Source organism: Pelodiscus sinensis, chromosome 5 (assembly GCF_052426305.1).
Source record: "Pelodiscus sinensis isolate ZL-2025 chromosome 5, ASM5242630v1, whole genome shotgun sequence".
NCBI lineage: Eukaryota > Metazoa > Chordata > Testudines > Trionychidae > Pelodiscus > Pelodiscus sinensis.
The window spans coordinates 135636028-135658631 of record NC_143056.1 but is presented as its reverse complement, the minus strand read 5'-3'; the positions used below and the strand labels follow the sequence as shown (position 1 = coordinate 135658631).

Genomic DNA, 22604 nt, shown 5'->3' with positions numbered 1-22604 from the left:
CCCTGCCCCTCTTCTCCCCCCCCACTGGCAGCGAGTCAGATCCTGCCCCCCCGCTGTGCCCTGCCCCTCTTCTTCCCCCCCCCACTGGCAGCGAGCCAGATCCCACCCCCCCGCTGTGCCCTGCCCCTCTTCTTCCCCCCCCCTTCCCCCCCCCCGCTGGCAGCGAGCCAGATCCCCCCCCCCCCCCTCCCCCCCCCGCTGGCAGCGAGCCAGATCCCGCCCCCCCCCCCCCCGCTGGCAGCGAGCCAGATCCCGCCCCCCTCGCTCCCCCCCCCCCCCCGCTGGCAGCGAGCCAGATCCCGCTCGTCGGGCCCCGCCACAGGGGCTGGGCCACGGCAGCTCGCGCCTCTCTGCCCGGAGTCAGCCATCTGGGCGGGGCTGTCCGTCCGTCCGTCCGTCCGCTCTGTGTCCACGTGGCGTCGCCTTGGGTCGGGAACCAGGTCTGCTCGGCCAGGCTCAGCTGTGGGCAGAGGGCGCGTGAGGGGGGGGCCGGGGGAACCGCCCCCCCGCCCCCCAGGGCCCCGCCCCGCTCACCTGCGGGCTCAGTCCTGGCCGCGACGGCGCTCCGAGCGCTGCAGCTTCAGGGCGACCTTGCGCTCGTGGCCGGCGGGGCTGGGCCGGTTCGTGTTCCCCGCAGCCTCCCGCTTGGAGCGGCCCTTGCGGCTGCAGCCGCCCGGCGCTGCGGGGGAGACGGGCTGAGGCGGGGGAGACCCCCCCGGGCACGCAGGGCACGGAGCCCCCCCCCGGGCACGCAGGGCACGGCGAGAACCCCCCCGGGCACAGAGCCCCCCCCCCGGGCACAGAGCCCCCCCCGGGCACGCAGGGCACAGAGCCCCCCCCCGGGCACGCAGGGCACGGCGAGACCCCCCCCCCCGTTCCCGCAGCGCACGGCGAGACCCCCCCCCCGCCCGGTTCCCGCAGGGCACGGCGAGCCCCCCCCCCCCGCCCGGGTCACGCAGGGCACGGCGAGCCCCCCCCCCCCCGCCGCCCGAGCCCCCCCCCCCGTCCCGCAGCGCACGGCGAGCCCCCCCCCCCCGATCCCGCAGCGCACGGCGAGCCCCCCGCGCACTCACTGCTGTAGCGCTCCGTGAGGCTGTAGTAGTCATAGGGGTCGAAGAGCTGCCCCTCCAGAGCCGTGGGCACCAGCTTGTGCGCCTCCAGCAGGGACCCAGCCATGGCCCCTCCGCGACGGGCTGCCGGGCTCTGGCCCCGCGCCCCCCCCCGCCGCCTTTTATTGCCACCCCCACAATTGCATCAGCCGCCCCCCCTCTGGGGCGGGAGCGCAGCACGTGACGGGGCCGCGAGCAAAACAACACGTCATAGCCCCCCCAGCCCCCGCCCCCAGCCCCCCGCTCCCCCCAGCCCCCCCCCCGCCCCCAGCCCCGCCGGTCCCCCCACTCCCGCCCCGCAGCCCCTGCCCCCAGCCCCGCCGCTCCCCCCACTCCCGCCCCCCAGCCCCCGCCCCCAGCCCCGCCGCTCCCCCCACTCCCGCCCCCCAGCCCCCGCCCCCAGCCCCGCCGGTCCCCCCACTCCCGCCCCGCAGCCCCTACCAGCCCAGCCCTGCCGGTGCCCCCCACTCCCGCCCCACAGCCCCCGCCCCCAGCCCTGCCGGTGCCCCCCACTCCCGCCCCGCAGCCCCCGCCCCCAGCCCCGCCGGTGCCCCCCACTCCCGCCCCGCAGCCCCTGCCCCCAGCCCCGCCGGTGCCCCCCACTCCCGCCCCCCAGCCCCCGCCCCCACAGCCCTGCCGGTGCCCCCCACTCCCACCCCCCAGCCCCTGCCCCCAGCCCTGCCGTTACCCCCCACTCCCGCCCGCCGGTCCCCCCACTCCCGCCCCGCAGCCCCCGCCCCCACAGCCCTGCCGGTGCCCCCCACTCCCACCCCCCAGCCCCCGCCCCCAGCCCTGCCGGTGCCCCCCACTCCCGCCCCGCAGCCCCCGCCCCCAGCCCTGCCGGTGCCCCCCACTCCCGCCCCGCAGCCCCCGCCCCCAGCCCTGCCGTTACCCCCCACTCCCGCCCCGCAGCCCCCGCCCCCACAGCCCTGCCGGTGCCCCCCACTCCCGCCCCGCAGCCCCCGCCCCCAGCCCTGCCGGTGCCCCCCACTCCCGCCCCGCAGCCCCTGCCCCCAGCCCTGCCGTTACCCCCCACTCCCGCCCCGCAGCCCCCGCCCCCACAGCCCTGCCGGTGCCCCCCACTCCCACCCCCCAGCCCCTGCCCCCAGCCCTGCCAGTGCCCCCCACTCCCACCCCCCAGCCCCTGCCCCCAGCCCTGCCGGTGCCCCCCACTCCCGCCCCGCAGCCCCTGCCCCCAGCCCTGCCGGTGCCCCCCACTCCCGCCCCGCAGCCCCTGCCCCCAGCCCTGCCGTTACCCCCCACTCCCGCCCCGCAGCCCCTGCCCCCAGCCCCGCCGGTGCCCCCCACTCCCGCCCCGCAGCCCCTGCCCCCAGCCCCGCCGGTGCCCCCCACTCCGGCCCCGCAGCCCCGCCGGTCCCCCCACTCCCGCCCCGCAGCCCCGCCGGTCCCCCCACTCCCCCCCCAGCCCCGCCCCCAGCCCCGCCGGTCCCCCCACTCCCGCCCCCAGCCCCCGCCCCCAGCCCTGCCGGTACCCCCCACTCCTGCCCCGCAGCCCCTGCCCCCAGCCCTGCCAGTGCCCCCCACTCCCGCCCCGCAGCCCCTGCCCCCAGCCCTGCCCCCAGCCCTGCCAGTGCCCCCCACTCCCGCCCCACAGCCCCTGCCCCCAGCCCTGCCGGTGCCCCCCACTCCCACCCTGCAGCCCTGCCCCCCCTCAGCCCACCCCACTGCCCCTGCCTGGCCAGGACTCGTCACTGAATCACAACGCACAGCCCTGCCTGTTACTCTCTCAGGCCACCTACTCTCCGAGCCTTCTCCTGGGGATTTTGCACCTGTGCCCAAGCTGGCTGGGCTCCCAGAGCCAGCTACTGAGTCAGTCCCATTGTGTTTGCCCTGCCTGCCCCAGCCAGAGGGGCCCTAGGTTAGCAGGGGAGGGGTGACTCCCCCGGCAGCCACTAGCCCTGCAAGCTGGGTGCTTGAGAGTCCCATGCTGAGCAGCTGACGAGTGTAGGCCCAGCGCGGTTATTGTTTGGATTGGTGGTGCATGTCCGCACACACCGCGGTGCACACAAGAAAACATTATTCTGCACACGTATGGAAAATTGGCACGGGGATGGTAAAGATTAGAGGGAACACTGGTGACTACCTTAGCGATGGGGGGGTGTCTCTGGGGCTGTGCTGGGAACTGCCAGGCCCATGGCTGGGCACTTGATAACCAGGAGCTGCCCTCTGGCAGAGCACCAGAACTGGTGCTGACCCCATTGTCCCACCCCACTCGTCCCCCGCTGCATCCTCCTGCCTCCCCCCTTCACCTCACCCCCGCTGCGTCCTCCTAACTCACGCCGTCCCTCTGCGTCCTCCTGTCCCATCGTGACCCCTCTGCAAAAAATCGTGAACATGGCGAGGAAAAAATTGGTTGACGGGAGAAAAAAAGTCGCTGTGCCTGTAAATTCCCGCACTGCCCTGCCAGATGAGGAAAAATGCCATTGTACATGTCTGGTATTTTCTGGGGGGCTTTGCCAGATTGTCCGGGCGAAAACCAGACACTTGGCAACCCCGCCCCACTCACCTCACCCCTCCTGTGTCCCCTCTCTCTGCCCCCTCTGTGATCTCCTGCCCTGCTCCCCACCCCACCGCAACCCCCTGCCCCCTTCCCTTACCCTGCCCCTGATACAACCCCCTGCCCCCTTCCCTTACCCTGCTCCTGATGCAACCCCCTGCCCCGCGCCCCACTCCCACCGCAACCCCCTGCCCCCTTCCCTTACCCTGCTCCCTCACCCCACCCACCCCTCCCCTCCCCTCCCCTCCCCTGCTGCTTCCCCCGCCCCGCACGCTCCTTTCTGAGCAGTGCGCATGCGCAGAGGTGTGTGTGTGCGCGCGCGCGCCCTGCTTCCCATTTTTCCCCTAGCCGCAGGGAAACACGCATGCGCGGGGGTTTCCTCGCACACCTGGAAACTACGTGTCCCACTTTAACCAGAAAGGACACTCTCTCAATGACTTAGCCACCTGCATTCTGCTACAAAGACCTTTTACATCTGCACTTGAAAGGGAATCCTCTGAACTGTCATTCATGTTAAAATTCGACACTTGCCAACAAGGACTTAACAAGAATTTGAACTTTCTCACCCATTACCAAGACAGTTTCCCCAATTATCACCTCTAATACCATTAGCTCACAGACATCCCACTCTCCCCACCTCTAGTATCATCAATTCACAGACACTCACCTTCCCCCCCCACCCCCCTCCTGTTCTGCAGTGTGATTTGTCCTTTTCACGTGTGTTCATTTTTAATTGTACCCTGTGGTGTCTGTGGCTGTGCTGCTTTCTCCCACAGTTCGATCTGAGGAGGGGTCCGGCCCAGGAAAGCGCCTCCCCGAATAGCCCAGCGTGCCAGTCTTTGCATGGTCCTGCCGAATAGCCCAGCGTGCCAGTCTTTGCATGGCCCTGCCGAATAGCCCAGCGTGCCAGTCTTTGCATGGCCCTGCACTGTGCTGCCGAATAGCCCATCGTGCCAGTCTTTGCATGGTCCTGCCGAATAGCCCAGCGTGCCAGTCTTTGCATGGCCCTGCACTGTGCTGCCGAATAGCCCAGCGTGCCAGTCTTTGCATGGCCCTGCACTGTGCTGCCGAATAGCCCAGCGTGCCAGTCTTTGCATGGCCCTGCACTGTGCTGCCGAATAGCCCAGCGTGCCAGTCTTTGCATGGCCCTGCACTGTGCTGCCGAATAGCCCAGCGTGCCAGTCTTTGCATGGCCCTGCACTGTGCTGCCGAATAGCCCAGCGTGCCAGTCTTTGCATGGCCCTGCACTGTGCTGCCGAATAGCCCAGCGTGCCAGTCTTTGCATGGTCCTGCACTGTGCTGCCGAATAGCCCAGCGTGCCAGTCTTTGCATGGTCCTGCACTGTGCTGCCGAATAGCCCAGCGTGCCAGTCTTTGCATGGTCCTGCACTGTGCTGCCGAATAGCCCAGCGTGCCAGTCTTTGCATGGTCCTGCACTGTGCTGCCGAATAGCCCAGCGTGCCAGTCTTTGCATGGCCCTGCACTGTGCTGCCGAATAGCCCAGCGTGCCAGTCTTTGCATGGCCCTGCACTGTGCTGCCGAATAGCCCAGCGTGCCAGTCTTTGCATGGCCCTGCACTGTGCTGCCGAATAGCCCATCGTGCCAGTCTTTGCATGGTCCTGCACTGTGCTGCCGAATAGCCCAGCGTGCCAGTCTTTGCATGGTCCTGCACTGTGCTGCCGAATAGCCCAGCGTGCCAGTCTTTGCATGGTCCTGCCGAATAGCCCAGCGTGCCAGTCTTTGCATGGCCCTGCCGAATAGCCCAGCGTGCCAGTCTTTGCATGGCCCTGCACTGTGCTGCCGAATAGCCCAGCGTGCCAGTCTTTGCATGGCCCTGCACTGTGCTGCCGAATAGCCCAGCGTGCCAGTCTTTGCATGGCCCTGCACTGTGCTGCCGAATAGCCCAGCGTGCCAGTCTTTGCATGGTCCTGCCGAATAGCCCAGCGTGCCAGTCTTTGCATGGCCCTGCACTGTGCTGCCGAATAGCCCATCGTGCCAGTCTTTGCATGGTCCTGCCGAATAGCCCAGCGTGCCAGTCTTTGCATGGCCCTGCACTGTGCTGCCGAATAGCCCAGCGTGCCAGTCTTTGCATGGCCCTGCCGAATAGCCCATCGTGCCAGTCTTTGCATGGCCCTGCCGAATAGCCCAGCGTGCCAGTCTTTGCATGGTCCTGCCGAATAGCCCATCGTGCCAGTCTTTGCATGGCCCTGCCGAATAGCCCAGCGTGCCAGTCTTTGCATGGTCCTGCCGAATAGCCCAGCGTGCCAGTCTTTGCATGGCCCTGCCGAATAGCCCAGCGTGCCAGTCTTTGCATGGCCCTGCACTGTGCTGCCGAATAGCCCAGCGTGCCAGTCTTTGCATGGTCCTGCCGAATAGCCCAGCGTGCCAGTCTTTGCATGGCCCTGCCGAATAGCCCAGCGTGCCAGTCTTTGCATGGTCCTGCCGAATAGCCCAGCGTGCCAGTCTTTGCATGGCCCTGCACTGTGCTGCCGAATAGCCCAGCGTGCCAGTCTTTGCATGGCCCTGCACTGTGCTGCCGAATAGCCCATCGTGCCAGTCTTTGCATGGCCCTGCACTGTGCTGCCGAATAGCCCATCGTGCCAGTCTTTGCATGGCCCTGCACTGTGCTGCCGAATAGCCCAGCGTGCCAGTCTTTGCATGGCCCTGCACTGTGCTGCCGAATAGCCCAGCGTGCCAGTCTTTGCATGGCCCTGCACTGTGCTGCCGAATAGCCCAGCGTGCCAGTCTTTGCATGGTCCTGCCGAATAGCCCATCGTACCAGTCTTTGCATGGCCCTGCACTGTGCTGCCGAATAGCCCAGCGTGCCAGTCTTTGCATGGCCCTGCACTGTGCTGCCGAATAGCCCATCGTGCCAGTCTTTGCAGCGCTGCACGCTCCTGCCGAATAGCCCAGCGTGCCAGTCTTTGCACGCTCCTGCCGAATAGCCCAGCGTGCCAGTCTTTGCATGGCCCTGCACTGTGCTGCCGAATAGCCCAGCGTGCCAGTCTTTGCATGGCCCTGCACTGTGCTGCCGAATAGCCCAGCGTGCCAGTCTTTGCATGGCCCTGCACTGTGCTGCCGAATAGCCCAGCGTGCCAGTCTTTGCATGGCCCTGCACTGTGCTGCCGAATAGCCCAGCGTGCCAGTCTTTGCATGGCCCTGCCGAATAGCCCAGCGTGCCAGTCTTTGCATGGCCCTGCACTGTGCTGCCGAATAGCCCAGCGTGCCAGTCTTTGCATGGCCCTGCCGAATAGCCCAGCGTGCCAGTCTTTGCATGGCCCTGCACTGTGCTGCCGAATAGCCCAGCGTGCCAGTCTTTGCATGGCCCTGCACTGTGCTGCCGAATAGCCCAGCGTGCCAGTCTTTGCATGGTCCTGCACTGTGCTGCCGAATAGCCCAGCGTGCCAGTCTTTGCATGGTCCTGCACTGTGCTGCCGAATAGCCCAGCGTGCCAGTCTTTGCATGGCCCTGCACTGTGCTGCCGAATAGCCCAGCGTGCCAGTCTTTGCATGGTCCTGCACTGTGCTGCCGAATAGCCCAGCGTGCCAGTCTTTGCATGGCCCTGCACTGTGCTGCCGAATAGCCCAGCGTGCCAGTCTTTGCATGGCCCTGCACTGTGCTGCCGAATAGCCCAGCGTGCCAGTCTTTGCATGGCCCTGCACTGTGCTGCCGAATAGCCCAGCGTGCCAGTCTTTGCATGGCCCTGCACTGTGCTGCCGAATAGCCCAGCGTGCCAGTCTTTGCATGGCCCTGCCGAATAGCCCAGCGTGCCAGTCTTTGCATGGCCCTGCCGAATAGCCCATCGTGCCAGTCTTTGCATGGCCCTGCCGAATAGCCCAGCGTGCCAGTCTTTGCACGCTCCTGCCGAATAGCCCAGCGTGCCAGTCTTTGCATGGCCCTGCACTGTGCTGCCGAATAGCCCAGCGTGCCAGTCTTTGCATGGCCCTGCACTGTGCTGCCGAATAGCCCAGCGTGCCAGTCTTTGCATGGCCCTGCACTGTGCTGCCGAATAGCCCAGCGTGCCAGTCTTTGCATGGTCCTGCACTGTGCTGCCGAATAGCCCAGCGTGCCAGTCTTTGCATGGTCCTGCACTGTGCTGCCGAATAGCCCAGCGTGCCAGTCTTTGCATGGTCCTGCACTGTGCTGCCGAATAGCCCATCGTGCCAGTCTTTGCATGGCCCTGCACTGTGCTGCCGAATAGCCCAGCGTGCCAGTCTTTGCATGGCCCTGCACTGTGCTGCCGAATAGCCCAGCGTGCCAGTCTTTGCATGGCCCTGCACTGTGCTGCCGAATAGCCCAGCGTGCCAGTCTTTGCATGGCCCTGCACTGTGCTGCCGAATAGCCCAGCGTGCCAGTCTTTGCATGGCCCTGCCGAATAGCCCAGCGTGCCAGTCTTTGCATGGCCCTGCCGAATAGCCCAGCGTGCCAGTCTTTGCATGGCCCTGCCGAATAGCCCAGCGTGCCAGTCTTTGCATGGCCCTGCACTGTGCTGCCGAATAGCCCATCGTGCCAGTCTTTGCATGGCCCTGCACTGTGCTGCCGAATAGCCCAGCGTGCCAGTCTTTGCATGGCCCTGCCGAATAGCCCAGCGTGCCAGTCTTTGCATGGCCCTGCACTGTGCTGCCGAATAGCCCAGCGTGCCAGTCTTTGCATGGCCCTGCACTGTGCTGCCGAATAGCCCAGCGTGCCAGTCTTTGCATGGTCCTGCACTGTGCTGCCGAATAGCCCATCGTGCCAGTCTTTGCATGGCCCTGCACTGTGCTGCCGAATAGCCCAGCGTGCCAGTCTTTGCATGGCCCTGCACTGTGCTGCCGAATAGCCCAGCGTGCCAGTCTTTGCATGGCCCTGCACTGTGCTGCCGAATAGCCCAGCGTGCCAGTCTTTGCATGGCCCTGCACTGTGCTGCCGAATAGCCCAGCGTGCCAGTCTTTGCATGGCCCTGCCGAATAGCCCAGCGTGCCAGTCTTTGCATGGCCCTGCACTGTGCTGCCGAATAGCCCAGCGTGCCAGTCTTTGCATGGCCCTGCACTGTGCTGCCGAATAGCCCAGCGTGCCAGTCTTTGCATGGCCCTGCGCTGCACGCTCCATCTCTAGCCCTGTCCCATGAGGCACCGCGAGATGGAGCGCATGCGCAGTACGCCCCGTTCGCTTTGCGTAGACCCGCAGGCTCTACAGCGCTGCCAGCGCCTCTTCCTCGCTTCGTGCGGCCTCGGTATGGTGCGGCCCGCGGCGGGCGCGGTGTCCGGGCTCGGGAGCGCTTGGCCTTGGGGTATTCGGTGGCGGGTTCGGGAGGGCGGCATGCAAACTGAAAGTGCGCATGCGCCGGAGGCACTGTGGCGGGGAACCGCGCCGTACAGAAAGCGCATGCGTCGTGCGCACGCGTGACGGGAGTAGGCGCTTATCCGTTAGGAAGGGGGACGAGCGCGTGCCGAGGTGGGGGTGGAGCTGCGCATGCGCTGGCTAGGAAACCCATTGTTGCTTGGGTGCGCGTGAGTGTGGGCGGGGCCACGGACCCGGTAGTGACCCCTGACCCCACCGACCCCGAGGGTCCTGGAGGGTTGCGGGAGGGGGCGAGGTCTAGGGGTGTTTCGAGGGGCGGGGCTTGAGTAGGGGCGGCTCCCGGGGGCGTTCGAGGGCGGGGTTTGGGGTGGGGGCGGGGCCTGGAGGCCTGGGGGCGTTTCGAGGGCGGGGCCTGGAGGCGTTTCGAGGGCGGGGGCTGGGTTGGGGGCGGGGCCTGGAGGCCTGGGGGCGTTTCGAGGGCGGGGCTCGGGGAGGGGGCGGGGCCTGGAGGCATGGGGGCGTTTGGAGGGCGGGGCCTGGAGGCATGGGGGCGTTTGGAGGGCGGGGCCTGGAGGCGTTTCGAGGGCGGGGGCTGGGTTGGGGGCGGGGCCTGGAGGCCTGGGGGCGTTTCGAGGGCGGGGCTTTTGGTGGGGGCGGGGCCTGGAGGCATGGAGATGTTTCGAGGGCGGGGCTTTTGGTGGGGGCGGGGCCTGGAGGCATGGGGGGTGTTTTGAGGGTGGGGGTGGGGCCTGGAGGCATGGGGGCGATTCAAGGGCGGGGCTCGGGGAGGGGGCGGGGCCTGGAGGCATGGGGGGTGTTTTGAGGGTGGGGGTGGGGCCTGGAGGCATGGGGGCGATTCAAGGGCGGGGCTCGGGGAGGGGGCGGGGCCTGGAGGCATGGGGGTGTTTCGAGGGCGGGGCTTGGGTGGGGGCGGTCCCATGCTGTGGGGTTAAGGGGCTGCCCCAGTGGCTGATTCTCCTGTTCCCTGCAGCTGCCATGGCTCTGGTGTCGGCCGACTCCCGCATCGCGGAGCTCCTCGGGGAGCTGCACCAGCTCATCAAGCAGACACAGGTAAGCGACCCCTGCCTGGCCAGCCCCAGAGCAGGCTGGGAACAGCGGGTTGCTTTGGTAGAGACAGGCCTTGGGGGCATGGAGCGCCAAGCCCCATCCCCTTTCCTTTCTGCCCCCAGGAGGAGCGGTCGCGGAGTGAGCACAACCTAGTCAACATCCAGAAAACACACGAGCGCATGCAGACTGAGAATAAGAGTGAGTCTGAGGTTGGGGGCGGGGGGTCTGATGGGTGAGGGGTGGGGAGCCAGGTTGCTCTGACTGTGGGTGGGCAGGGGGGTCTGATGGGTTGGGGGGTGGAGAGCCGGGGCTCCTGCATGTCACACTGCTCTGCAGTGACTCGAGCTTGGGTGGCAAGCTCAGGGCAGACTTAGGAGCCAGGGCCCAAACCTCCAACTGGCCACGAGTTCTGTTACCTTTCACCAGCCCAGCAGTGAGTATAAGCCCCCCCCCCGGCGCAGCCCTGCCGTGCAGCCAGGCAGCCCCAGGCGCCCCGCTGTGCCCGCACATTGCAGCCACCTTGAGGTCGCCCTCTGTCGCAGAGGTCCAGGCTGGAGCAGTTGCACGCAGCTCTCGGCCAGGCCACAACAAGCTGGCTGCAGGGAAGAAGAGCAGGGGCTGCTCCCAGGTTAGCGCTGTTTCAGCCAGATGTTCCCACCAGCAACAGCAGCCAAGTCATTTCTGTGGGTCTCTGCAAGTGGCCCCACAAGCGTCAGCGCCAGCCTGGGTGCCACTTGGAAAGCCGGCTGCTCCCGGCGCGCCCCACCCCCAGAGCCCTTCTGATGTGGGCACCCCGCCCTGGGCCAGCAGGCCCTTCTCCCGGTGTGGCTGCTGCATGCACCGTGCGCATGGGCGTAGCACCTCAGGGACCTGCTCAGTGCGAGGCGCCTGGGGGCTTGTCAGCGTGGTCGCCTGACCTCCCACGGGCAGCCCGTCTCCTGAGGGTGGCTGTGTGGCCGTGGCACTGCAGGGCACCCACCCTCCCCCCATTCCTAGGGCCCAGGGGAGAGGTGGCTCCCGTCCCCACTCGAGGGCCCCAGCTGTGGGGCCTGTTCCCAGGGAAGGCACCATACACAGGAATATCCTTCACCTCTGCTTCCTCGGTTACCAGGCCGCACGCACAGGCTAAGCAGACGTGCTCCCCACACCCACTGAGGCAGCCCAACTCTCCTGGGGGGCCACGTGAGCGCCTGCGGGGACCCCAGCTTCTGCGCGGTGTGGCTGGCGGGGCGCTGGGACCTGGCCATGGGTCCAGAGCACTCGGCTTTGGGCCCCAGTTTACGTAGTCCTCTGCTCTGAGCCCTGTTGCGGTCTTGGCCTTCACCACCTCCTCTGCCGCTTGAGTCCTGTGCAGCCCCGCCCGCCCCTCCCAGCCCGCTGCCAGCCCACCTGGAGCTGCCTGAGAGCTGCCTCCGTGTGGCAGCCTGCCCTGAGGGCTGCACGCTCTCTTCGGGGCCGGCTCGTGGGCCTGCGCACTGGCAGCTGTCTGCCAGCCACTGAGCCCCCATCGCCTTTCCCTCGGCCCTGCCTCTGTCCTGCACCCCCCCAAACGGGTCACCCGGCCCCCTCTCTTCTGCCACTGTTTCCCTCCGCCTGGAGTCCTCTCTGCAGCCCATTGTCCTCCCTCTGGCCAGCGCCCATCCCCAGTCTCTAGGGTATCTCAGGGGTCACGCCGGCCCTCGTTCCTCACTCCCACTGTTTGTCCACACGCTAAGGACACCCCCGGGGGGCCACGGCAACACAGAACCAGTCGCCCGTTAGCCAGAGGCCACAGCTAAACAATAGAGAGTTGGGGGCCATAAAGGCAAAATGACACATCAGAGCGGCCAGGCTGGGCCAGCCCAGCGTCCTGTCGGCCGACAGTGGCCAGGCCCAGTGCCCCAGAGGGAGTGACCAGAGCAGGGAACCACCAAGTGATCCCTCCCATCCCCCGTTCCCAGCCTCTGACCGAGGCCAGGGACCCAGCCCTGCCCAGCCCGGCTAATAGCCACTGATGGACCCAGCCTCCATGAATCTGGCTAGCTCTTCCCTAACCCTGTTAAAGTCCGGCCTTTGCAACATCTTCTGGCAAGGAGTTCCACAGGTTGACTGTGCCCTGTGTGAAGAAAAGCTTCCTGTGGTTTGTTTTAAACCTGTCATTTGGCGCCCCTAGTTCTTGTGTTCTAAGAAGGTGTAAGTGAGTCGTGATTTGACAGACTTCTGTCCTGTCTGCTCAGTCGCTGCGGAGTCCCAGTCTCCGGACGAAAGCAGTTCTCTGCTCTTAGTCGCTGTGGCTGCTCTTTTCTGAGCCTTTGCTAATTCCGGTGCATGGTTTCTGAGGCCAGGCGACCATGTCTGTGCGCAGGAGTCCAGATGTGGGGTCCCGTGGGTCTGTACAGAGGCAATAGGTTATGCTCTGCCTTCCCCTTTCTGAATGATTCCTGACAGGCTGCTGCACACCGAGCGACTGTTCTCCGAGAACTCTGCACAGGGACTCCAAGATCTCTCTTGAGCCAAATTAGCCCCGTCGTTTTGTACCTGATACTTGGGATGCTGGTTTCCAGTCTGCAGGACTTGGCATTTCACACCCTGGATTTCATGTGCCATTCCCTTGCCCAGCCCCCTGCCCCCGCGTGTTAGGAGTTAACCATCTGGAGTGATTGTGCCCTTACTCCTGGCTGCAGGCCGTTTAGAACTGTCCGCTCGGCCGGGTCCCAGGACAGACCCGGGGCACCGCAGCTACCTCTCGCCACCCTCTCCTGCCCGTCTCTGCCGTCAGTGCCCCGCCTCTGTCCTGCACCCCCCAAACGGGTCACCCGGCCCCCTCGCTCGGCGCCCCGGGGCCTCCCCGAGCTCCGCCTTGTGCCAATACCTCTCCGCCCAGCCCCATGTCCCTTTCCCACAGGGCTGAGCCGAGCCCCGCCCAATGTAGGCTTCACCCTGCCAGCACCTCCAGGGGCTCTGGCTTGCTCTGCCGCTCTCCTTTAGGGAGTGCAGGTCTGTGGTGGCGCGTTGGGGTCCCCTCATCCTGCACCCCGGAGCAGGCAGAACAGACTCCGCCAGCCAGTGGAATGGGGGGGTTATTGCTCCTCCAGGACACAGCCCAGCACAGACGGCAGGTGGCTACAGGAGTCAGGGCCAGGATGCCTCAAACCCCTTGGGCTAGGGGGTCCATCGCCCCCTCAACCCCCAGCAGAGCCTTGTTAGCTGCTCAGGCTGGGCCTGGGTGTCTGGGCCAATGCGCATGTGGGTGGGTCCATGGGAATCACACAGCACAGGGGACCCCGGTCACAGAGCAGACAGCCCCCCCCCACGGCACAAGGACCCCCTACAAATCTCGCCAGCTGTGTCTCTCTGGCTTGCCTGTGCTCTGTGCTCGGAGCAGGCCAGGGCTCAGTGGCTTCTGCCTGTTAAGAATCTGTCCTGCTGACCTGCCAGGAATTTGAGGCGGCTTGCCTCAGTTTCCCAGCGTGTGATGCCTGCACTGAGACTGGTCACAGGCAATAGCCATGCAGCATAGGGCTTTGAGCGTGCACCGTGTTGGGTTTCCCTGCACCCTGCGCAGGCTGAAATGGGCCCCTTAGACACCGCTGCTGTCCTGTGCCGAGGCCGGTCTGGCTGCCCTCTCCTGTGCGCTCTGTGGGGGCCTGGGTCGCTGATGCCGGCCCACCCTTCGATGAGTGCTGGGGGGCTCCCAGGCCTGCCCTACCCTAGGGCCCTGGGCCAGGGCCCCTCTGCAGCCCCCAGCTTCCCCAGCTGTTGGGACGCAGCTCCCAGGCGGTTCCTGCCTGGAGACGGGGCGGAGAGAAGCTGCGGATCTCCCCAGGCAGGTCCGGCCCGGGGGGCCCTTTCTGGCCCCACTGCTGGGCTGGGGCTTGCCCTCGCTGCCAGCATGTGCCCCAGGCTGCTTACGCGTTCCAGGGAGTGGCTGTGGGTGGCCCTTACGTGGGCCCCACCTGCTGCTTTGGGCTGCGCTTCAACTCTCCTGAGCGCCGTGCTCGGCAGCAGCGCTCCCTCCACACGCACTTGCAGCCCAGGCGAGCCCCCGGGTGGCGCTGGCAGCGTCCCCTGGCAGTGCGCGGCACGAGGGGCCGAGCGCCCCTGGCGGCCCAGCTCTGCTTGGCGGGCTGCCTTGCCTCATCTGTCTCATTCGCTCGCACCGGCAGGCCCTTCGCAGTAACGCTGGCCCCTCACTCGCCGGGCTTCCTGCTCGGCTTATGGCTCGCTTGCCCCGATCCATCGGCCTCGAAGTGAGAGCTGCGCACCCCCCACTAGCTGCACTGCGTTCCCAGGGCCCCGAGTGAAATCCAGGGGTCCCTCATCTCCCTCCCGGACAAGCAGGACAGCAAAGGGAGCACAGGACTTTGTACTTGGCAAAGAGATGGCTCGTGGAGGACATGGCTAAGGTGTATAAAATCGTGCCGAGAAAGTAAATAAGTGGTGTTTACTCCTCGTAATGCAGGAGCTGGGGTTGCCCAAAGAGATTCATAGGCAGCAGGTTTAAAACACAAGGAAGTTCTGTCACTCGGTGCACAGTCCACCTGTGGAACTCCCTGCTGGAGGGTGTTGGGAAGGCCAGAACTATAACAGGGTTTGGCAGCGAACCGGCTACGTTCTATCAGAGCCTGTTAATCAGGAGGGGTCCCTGGCCTCTGCCAGAGGCTGGGAATGGGCGCAGGGAGGCATTGTGTGATGGTTCCCGGCTCTGGTCACTCGCTGTGGGGCACCTGGGCAGCAGGACACGGGGCGAGCTGGGCCTGGGCCTGGGCCTGACCCGTCCGGCCCTCCTAAGTCTGAAGACATGGATGCAAAAGGCCCAGTGGTTTGCGGCGAGGGCGCTCTGCCATTGCTTTCCCCCCAGCCACTAGTCCCTGGGGGCCGCCAGGAGGTGCGTCTCTCCCTGCGGCCCCGAGCAGGCTGGCGGGTTGGCTCTGGGCGGTAGCCTCCCCCACAGCGCCCTTCTTGCCACTCCCAGGGAGGCCGGCAGAGCAGCGGTGTTTGGGCTGTCGCTGCAGCCAGGCCTCCCTTCCCCGCCGGGTGCCGCTGCCAGGGAGCAGGTGTGAAGTCTGGGCGTGTTTTGCTGCGAGCTGCAGACAATGGCCCCCGCCTCACACGGCAGCCTGCCCTCCCCCACCGTCCTCCAGACTGCTCCTCCCCTGCCTCTGGACCCAGCTGGGGCGGCCGGAGCAGGTTGGGGCACGTTGGGTTTCTGGGGCCAGGAGCCTCCCCTGCGTGGGAAGGCCTTGAAGTCTGGGCTTCCGGGAGTTTGGGGTTACCCCGGCCAATCACTGAACCCCAGGGCGGGCGGAGCCCTCAGGAGGCGTCGCGTCCAGCCCCCGCCCGAGTCGGGCCCGCCCCGAGTCAGCCCCTTAGCCAGGTCGTTCATAAAGATATTGAACAAAACCGGTCCCAGATCCAAACCCTGGGGCACTCCGCTAGAAAGCGACCACCATCCTGACATGGAGCCGTTGATCACTACCCGCTGGGCCCGCCTTCCAGCCAGCTTCCTATCCATCTTACCGTCCATTTATCCAATCCACATTCCCTCAACTTGCTGGCAAGAATGTCGTGGGAGACGTATCAAAAGCCTTGCTACAGTCAAGGTCTATCACATCCACCGACTTCCCCACGTCCACAGAGCCAGTTACCGCATCACAGAAGCTAATCCGATCGGTCAGGCAGGTTGCCCTTGGTGAATCCCTGCTGGCTGTTCCTGATCACTTCCCCTCTTCCAGTGCTCATCCCTGTGAGCGGTGGAGCAGGCGGTAACTCCTCTGCGGGTGGCTCCTCTCCCAGCCCATCTCTGCTGCCTCCAAGCCCACGGGAGCCTTTTGGTCAGAAGCTTTTAGCTCAGGGGCAGCTCCCCGCTGTAACTGCTCCTGCGCCAGCCAATCCGACAGCCTGACCTAGCTGCCAGCCCCGCGCTCCGACCTGGCCCAGACGCTGTCAGGCCTGGGAAGCGCTAGGACCTCCTCTTCAGCACAGCCCCCTGCGCTTCCTGCAGGTCATGGCGTCCCCGCCTCCATCCACGCGCTTTGGGGAGAGGCTGGCGTGCATTGTGCCCACAGGCGTTAGGCTGCCGCACGGCCTCGGAGGGGGGACGGGATACCTCCGCGCCCGGCACAGCGGGCAGTCTGTCCTGTTCCCTGCGGGGCGGGGGGGGGGCGGATACCTCCGCGCTGTGGGGCCCGGGCACAGCGGGCAGTCTGTCCTGTTCCCTGCGGGGCGGGGGGGGGCGGATACCTCCGCGCTGTGGGGCCCGGGCACAGCGGGCAGTCTGTCCTGTTCCCTGCGGGGGGGGGGGGAGGCGGATACCTCCGCGCCCGGCACAGCGGGCAGTCTGTCCTGTTCCCTGCGCCTCCCCCGCGAGGCCGCTCCCCTCAGGGCTCTGGGCCGGGACTCCCAGCGCCTCCCCCGCGAGGCCGCTCCCCTCAGGGCTCTGGGCCGGGACTCCCAGCGCCTCCCCTGCGAGGCCGCTCCCCTCAGGGCTCTGGCCCGGGACTCCCAGCGCCTCCCCTGCGAGGCCGCTCCCCTCAGGGCTCTGGCCCGGGACTCCCAGCGCCTCCCCTGCGAGGCCGCTCCCCTCAGGGCTCTGGCCTGGGACTCCCAGCGCCTCCCCCGCGAGGCCGCTCCCCTCAGGGCGCCGGCCCGGGACTCCCAGCGCCTCCCCCGCGAGGCCGCTCCCCTCAGGGCGCCGGCCCGGGACTCCCAGCGCCTCCCCTGCGAGGCCGCTCCCCTCAGGGCTCTGGCCCGGGACTCCCAGCACCTCCCCTGCGAGGCCGCTCCCCTCAGGGCTCTGGCCTGGGACTCCCAGCGCCTCCCCTGCGAGGCCGCTCCCCTCAGGGCTCTGGCCTGGGACTCCCAGCGCCTCCCCTGCGAGGCCGCTCCCCTCAGGGCTCTGGCCCGGGACTCCCAGCGCCTCCCCCGCGAGGCCGCTCCCCTCAGGGCTCTGGGCCCGGGACTCCCAGCGCCTCCCCCGCGAGGCCGCTCCCCTCAGGGCGCCGGCCTGGGACTCGTCCTGCCCTTATCAGGCCGAAGCAGCTGCTTGCAAACCTTGCCTGGGTGCCTCTTGCCCCTGCCTGGCCCCCTCGGTGGAAAGCCCCACCCGCAGCGCAGCTCCTGGGGTCCAGCCTGGGGCGAGAGATGGAGACTCCGCACCCGCCGCCGGCCCAGCTGGCAACGGCCCAGGGCGTCCCCTTGCGGAGCTGGGCCCTGCCTGGCAGCGGGGCTCGTGGCTTGCGGCCCTGTGCTCCACTAGGCCCCGTCACAGAACCCGCCCTCCAGGGGAAGGGGCCCTTCTGTCTCCCTCCCACGCGGCCGAGGTGCCCGCCAAGGCCTGGCTAGACACCCTGGGCCCCTTCCTGAAGCGCCAGCGGGGCCCAGGCAGGAGCCCGTGACAGCCGTGGGGCGCAGAGAGGTGCCAGTAAGCCAGCACAGGGGCCCTGCTGCAGCCGGGGGCAGGCCCAGATGGGGCGCGGGGCTCAGGTGAAGCCGGCGCACCAACCAGCGGCGGGCAGGCCCAGTCCTCCCGCGCCTGCTTGGGCCAGGGGACAGAGAGCAGGCTGCGGGACCCGTGGGTGAGGCTGAAGCAGCAAGGCCGTGGGGAGACAGGAAAGGAATCCCTCGCACTGGCCGTGTGGGATCTCCCAGCCCCCAGCCGCTTGCGTGGGAGACGCCCTCCGGCTCCGTGCCGCCTCCCACACCCGCCTCAGGCCCCAGAGGGCGGGGAAGCGGCGCCCGTGGGGCTGCAGCACCCCCTTTCCGTGGCGGGCCTGGCCTGTCTTGGGGGCCACGCCCTCATCGCTTAACCGTTCCCCGAGGATCTGGCTCTAGAAGCAACCCTGGCAGCCGCAGGCCGGAGCCCTGACTCCCGTAGTGGCTCCACGGCTGGAGAACAGGCCGGCCGGACGCACTGGGGGCAAGTCACTGAAGTCCTGCCTCACCCGCCTGCTAGACTTCTCTGCGGGGTCGACACGCACAGACCCACAGAGCACTGGGACCGGCAGGGCCTCGCGCCCGGTCCCCCGCCGGGCCCGGCTGCGTCTGTCCAACCCGCCCTTAGCTGCCTCCAGGGATGGAGACTCCACAGCCCCCCGGGCAACTTCTTCGTGTTTAACCCCCCAGGCCGGACGACTTTCCCAATGTCCAACCTCCACCTCCCTCGCTGCAGGTGAAGCCCCTTGGCTGCTTGTCCTGTCCTCAGGCCAAGGGGAGTCCCCCTCTCCCTGGGACTCCCTTTTAGGTACCTGAGACCCGCTCTCACGCCCCCCCTCGGTCTGCTCCTTTCCAAGCTAAACAAGCCCAGGTCCTTCAGCCTCCCCTCCTAGCTCCTGTTCTCCAGGCCTATCTTCATCCTTGCTGCGCTTCTCGGGGCCTTGGCCAGTGTCTGCACATCGCCCCTGAAATGTGGGGCCCAGCACTGGCCGCAAGACTCCAGCGCGGAGCGGGCGCGTGTGGCCAAGGGGATCCGGTGGGCGTCATACTGAGATCTCAGTACGGCCCATGGCTAGGTGCGAGCCGTGCCTCTCGCGGGTTGGGACACGGGGCAGCAGTGGGGTCCACGGGCGCCGGACCGGGACCAGCGCCATTCAGCCTCCTCGGGAGCAGGTGGGGACGTCTCCCGGGGACGCACAGTGGCGCAGGCTGGCTCAGCCCGCAGCGGGGGCACTGGCTGCAGGGACCTTTGGCCGCTCTTATCTGCCTGCTGCTGGCCTGCCCAGGGGTGCGTGCCGGGAGCCCGGTGGGGGCAGGGACCTTAAACTCTGTGCCTCCTCAGGCCCCGCCCACCTGCGATTCGCACCGGCTCCAACGTCCTCTGCCATCCCTCCCCCCCAGCCATCTCCTCCAGACCTGGGGGCTGGAGCCAGGGCTCCCGGGTTCTCCTGGCTCTGGGAAGGCAGTGGGGCCCAGGGGGTAGAGCCGGGGGGCGGGGGCTCGAGCCAGGACTCCCGGGTTCTCCTGGCTCTGGGAAGGCAGTGGGGCCCAGGGGGTAGAGCCGGGGGGGGGGGGGGCCTCGAGCCAGGACTCCCGGGTTCTCCTGGCTCTGGGAAGGCAGTGGGGCCCAGGGGGTAGAGCCGGGGGGGGGGCCTCGAGCCAGGACTCCCGGGTTCTCCTGGCTCTGGGAAGGCAGTGGGGCCCAGGGGGTAGAGCCGGGGGGCGGGGGCTCGAGCCAGGACTCCCGGGTTCTCCTGGCTCTGGGAAGGCAGTGGGGCCCAGGGGGTAGAGCCGGGGGGGGGGGGGCCCTCGAGCCAGGACTCCCGGGTTCTCCTGGCTCTGGGAAGGCAGTGGGGCCCAGGGGGTAGAGCCGGGGGGGGGCCTCGAGCCAGGACTCCCGGGTTCTCCTGGCTCTGGGAAGGCAGTGGGGCCCAGGGGGTAGAGCCGGGGGGGGGGGGGGCCTCGAGCCAGGACTCCCGGGTTCTCCTGGCTCTGGGAAGGCAGTGGGGCCCAGGGGGTAGAGCCGGGGGGGGGGGCGGGGCCTCGAGCCAGGACTCCCGGGTTCTCCTGGCTCTGGGAAGGCAGTGGGGCTCAGGGGGTAGAGCCGGGGGGGGGCCTCGAGCCAGGACTCCCGGGTTCTCCTGGCTCTGGGAAGGCAGTGGGGCCCAGGGGGTAGAGCTGGGGGGCGGGGGCGCAAGCCAGGACTCCCGGGTTCTCCTGGCTCTGGGAAGGCAGTGGGGCCCAGGGGGTAGAGCCGGGGGGGGGGGCCTCGAGCCAGGCAGTGGGGCCCAGGGGGTAGAGCCGGGGGGCGGGGGCTCAAGCCAGGACTCCCGGGTTCTCCTGGCTCTGGGAAGGCAGTGGGGCCCAGGGGGTAGAGCCGGGGGGGGGCCTCGAGCCAGGACTCCCGGGTTCTCCTGGCTCTGGGAAGGCAGTGGGGCCCAGGGGGTAGAGCCGGGGGGCGGGGGCGCGAGCCAGGACTCCCGGGTTCTCCTGGCTCTGGGAAGGCAGTGGGGCCCAGGGGGTAGAGCCGGGGGGCGGGGGCGCGAGCCAGGACTCCCGGGTTCTCCTGGCTCTGGGAAGGCAGTGGGGCCCAGGGGGTAGAGCCGGGGGGGGGGGCCTCGAGCCAGGCAGTGGGGCCCAGGGGGTAGAGCCGGGGGGGGGGCCTCGAGCCAGGCAGTGGGGCCCAGGGGGTAGAGCCGGGGGGGGGGCCTCGAGCCAGGCAGTGGGGCCCAGGGGGTAGAGCCGGGGGGGGGGGGCCTCGAGCCAGGACTCTGGGGTGCTAACACCCCCATCTCTTGCAGTCTCTCCCTATTACCGGACCAAGCTTCGTGGACTCTACACGACTGCCAAAGCCGATGCGGAGGCTGAGTGCAAGTGAGTGCCCCCTCCCTGCCCCCACAGCCACCCCCGGCCCCACCCCCGCTCACCCCCTCTCTCCTCTCACCCCAGCATCCTGCGCAAGGCGCTGGACAAGATTGCGGAGATCAAATCCCTTCTGGAGGAGCGGCGCATTGGTGAGGATGGGCTGCAGGGCGTTCGGCGTGGGCCCCATCACCCCCTGGGGAGGGGCGAGGAGGCGTGTGGGGTGCTGGCAGTCTGGGCGGGGGTCAGCGTCCAAATCCCTGGGACTGGAAAGGGGGCTCACCCCACTGTCTGCCCCACCCCACAGCCGCCAAGATCGCCGGGCTCTACAACGACTCGGAGCCGCCCCGCAAGACCATGCGCCGAGGCGTCCTCATGACTCTCCTGCAGCAGTCGGCCATGACACTCCCCCTGTGGATCGGCAAACCCGGCGACAAGTGAGTGTCCCTGGGGCAGCCGGGCGTGCGCCCCCCTGCCCGCGCTAACCGCGCCCTCCCCCGCAGGCCGCCCCCGCTCTGCGGCGCCATCCCCGCTGCCAGCGACTATGTGGCCAAGCCGGGGGACAAGGTGGCGGCTCGCGTCAAGGCTGTGGACGGCGACGAGCAGTGGATCCTGGCCGAGGTGGTGAGCTACAGCCACGCCGCCAACAAGTGAGCACCGGGGCTGGGGCACGGCAGGGACACGGGCCTCTCCCTAGCGGGGGGCAGGCCAAGCCCTGGGGACATGGTCGGGGCCCCTGCTCCTCCAGGGTAGGGGTGGAGGCTGGGTGCAGGGGAGCTTGGGGAAGGGGCTGGCCTGCAGTCGGGAGGCCTGGGGCGGGACCTAGGGGAGGAGGGGGCTGGGGGGCAGACGGGGGCCGATGTAACGTGTGTCCCTGCCAGCCGGGCCGCTGCTCCATGAGTAACTGGGCCCAGGAGAGGGGGCCTGGTTCTTCCTAGCTGCCTGTTAGCCAATGGGAGCTAACAAGCAGCTCCCATTGGCCAGCTTCTGCCTGAAAGCGGCCAATGGGAATTTCCTGGGGGCGGGGCAGCTCTTACAATTCCCCCTCCCCCCAGTTTTAACGAGAAAGGGAGCCGTGAGGCTGCATTTCTGCTGGCGCGGGGCGGGGGGGACCCTGCCTGGGGCTCCCCGTGTCCTGCCCAGGCCTGCTCTAGCCAGGCAGGAGCTGGACTGCTGCGGTCCCCTCTAGGCTCCCGGGGAGCCGGCCCTGCGATCTGGGGGCCTGAGCCCCCTTCCCGGCCGGGCGGGGCGCAGGGCAGGCCCCGAGCTGCCCGGCTCACGCGCCGCCCCTCCCCTTGCAGGTACGAGGTGGACGACATCGACGAGGAAGGCAAAGAGTAAGTGGGGCTGGGGACGGTGTGGGGGGCGGGCCCTGGGGCCCTGTCTCACCCTGTCCCTCCCCCCCAGGCGCCACACCCTGAGCCGCCGCCGCATCATCCCTCTGCCCCAGTGGAAGGCGAACCCGGAGACGGACCCCGAGGCGCTGTTCCAGAAGGACCAGCTGGTGCTCGCCCTGTACCCCCAGACGACCTGCTTCTACCGGGCCCTGATCCACGCCCCGCCCCAGCGGGTGAGGGGCCTCCTCCTCTCAGGCTGCCTAGGGCAGGGGCCGAGCAGGGAACAGGGGGGTCACAGGACGTGGGGCACTGGCTCCAACGGGCCCGGGGGCCGGGCAGGGAACGGAGGGGTGGCTGGCTGTGATGGGACCGGGAGAGGGGTGGGGGGCTGGCTGCAACGGGCCCCGGGGCCGGGCGGGGAGAGGGAGGGGGGCCAGCTCCGACGGGCCCTGGGGCCGGGCGGTGCTCGGGTGCCGGCTGAGCGGCAGCAGTGGGGCAGGGGAGGGCTCCAGCATCTCACGCTGCCTCTCTGCAGCCCCAGGACGATTACTCGGTGCTCTTTGAGGACACGTCCTATGCGGACGGCTACTCCCCACCCCTCAACGTGGCCCAGAGATACGTGGTGGCCTGCAAGGAGACCAAGAAGAAGTGAGTCCGCGGGGCCGTGAGGGTAATAAAGCTTCTCCGTGCCCCCGGCACACACAGCGTGGTTCATGCCAGCACCGAGCGCGCCCCACGTCAGGAGTCAGCCCCTTCCGCTGCCGGCTGGTGGGGTGTGCCCGGCCTGTCCTGGGCTGCCGGCCCCTGGCCCTTGCCCCCCGCCTGCCCCCACAGCGCTGCCCTGCCCCCTGCCTGCCCCCGCAGCGCTGCCCAGCCCAGCCCCCTGCTCCCCTGGCTGCTCCCACAGCACTACCAGGTCCCCTGCCCCCCCAGCACTGCCCGGCTCAGCCCCCTGCCCCCCGGCCCCCAGCGCTGCCTGGCCCAGCCCCATCCCCCTGGCTGGCCCTGCAGCGCTGCC

General features: G+C 68.1%; 2 protein-coding genes across 2 annotated transcripts; one reads left to right on the top strand and one right to left on the bottom strand.

Annotated features, from left to right (window-relative positions):
• Window positions 1-268: 268 nt before the first annotated feature.
• NUPR1 (nuclear protein 1, transcriptional regulator) lies at window positions 269-1233 on the bottom strand. The gene is made up of 3 exons (XM_089778777.1): window positions 1074-1233; window positions 535-679; window positions 269-460 (listed from the first exon to the last, which is right to left on the bottom strand). Exons 1-2 carry the CDS (start codon window positions 1174-1176, stop codon window positions 543-545), a joined length of 240 nt encoding a protein of 79 aa, XP_089634903.1. The 5' UTR covers window positions 1177-1233; the 3' UTR covers window positions 269-460; window positions 535-542.
• Window positions 1234-8717: 7484 nt separating this feature from the next.
• SGF29 (SAGA complex associated factor 29) lies at window positions 8718-22284 on the top strand. Its single transcript, XM_089779082.1, has 10 exons — window positions 8718-8838; window positions 9898-9977; window positions 10097-10172; window positions 20189-20261; window positions 20337-20401; window positions 20557-20686; window positions 20753-20899; window positions 21551-21586; window positions 21657-21819; window positions 22122-22284. The coding sequence occupies exons 1-10, from the start codon at window positions 8730-8732 to the stop codon at window positions 22236-22238; spliced, it is 996 nt and encodes a 331-aa protein (XP_089635208.1). The 5' UTR covers window positions 8718-8729; the 3' UTR covers window positions 22239-22284.
• The last annotated feature ends 320 nt before the right edge of the window (window positions 22285-22604 follow it).

Excerpts from the sequence above, each read along its gene's own strand:
- NUPR1 (XM_089778777.1), bottom strand. The coding sequence starts at position 1,176 with ATGGCTGGGTCCCTGCTGGAGGCGCACAAGCTGGTGCCCACGGCTCTG. Across the intron at positions 680-1,073 it reads CCTCACGGAGCGCTACAGCA|CGCCGGGCGGCTGCAGCCGC; the intron begins GTGAGTGCGCGG and ends TCTCCCCCGCAG.
- SGF29 (XM_089779082.1), top strand. The coding sequence starts at position 8,730 with ATGAGGCACCGCGAGATGGAGCGCATGCGCAGTACGCCCCGTTCGCTT. Across the intron at positions 9,978-10,096 it reads AGCTCATCAAGCAGACACAG|GAGGAGCGGTCGCGGAGTGA; the intron begins GTAAGCGACCCC and ends TTCTGCCCCCAG. Across the intron at positions 20,262-20,336 it reads GATGCGGAGGCTGAGTGCAA|CATCCTGCGCAAGGCGCTGG; the intron begins GTGAGTGCCCCC and ends CTCTCACCCCAG.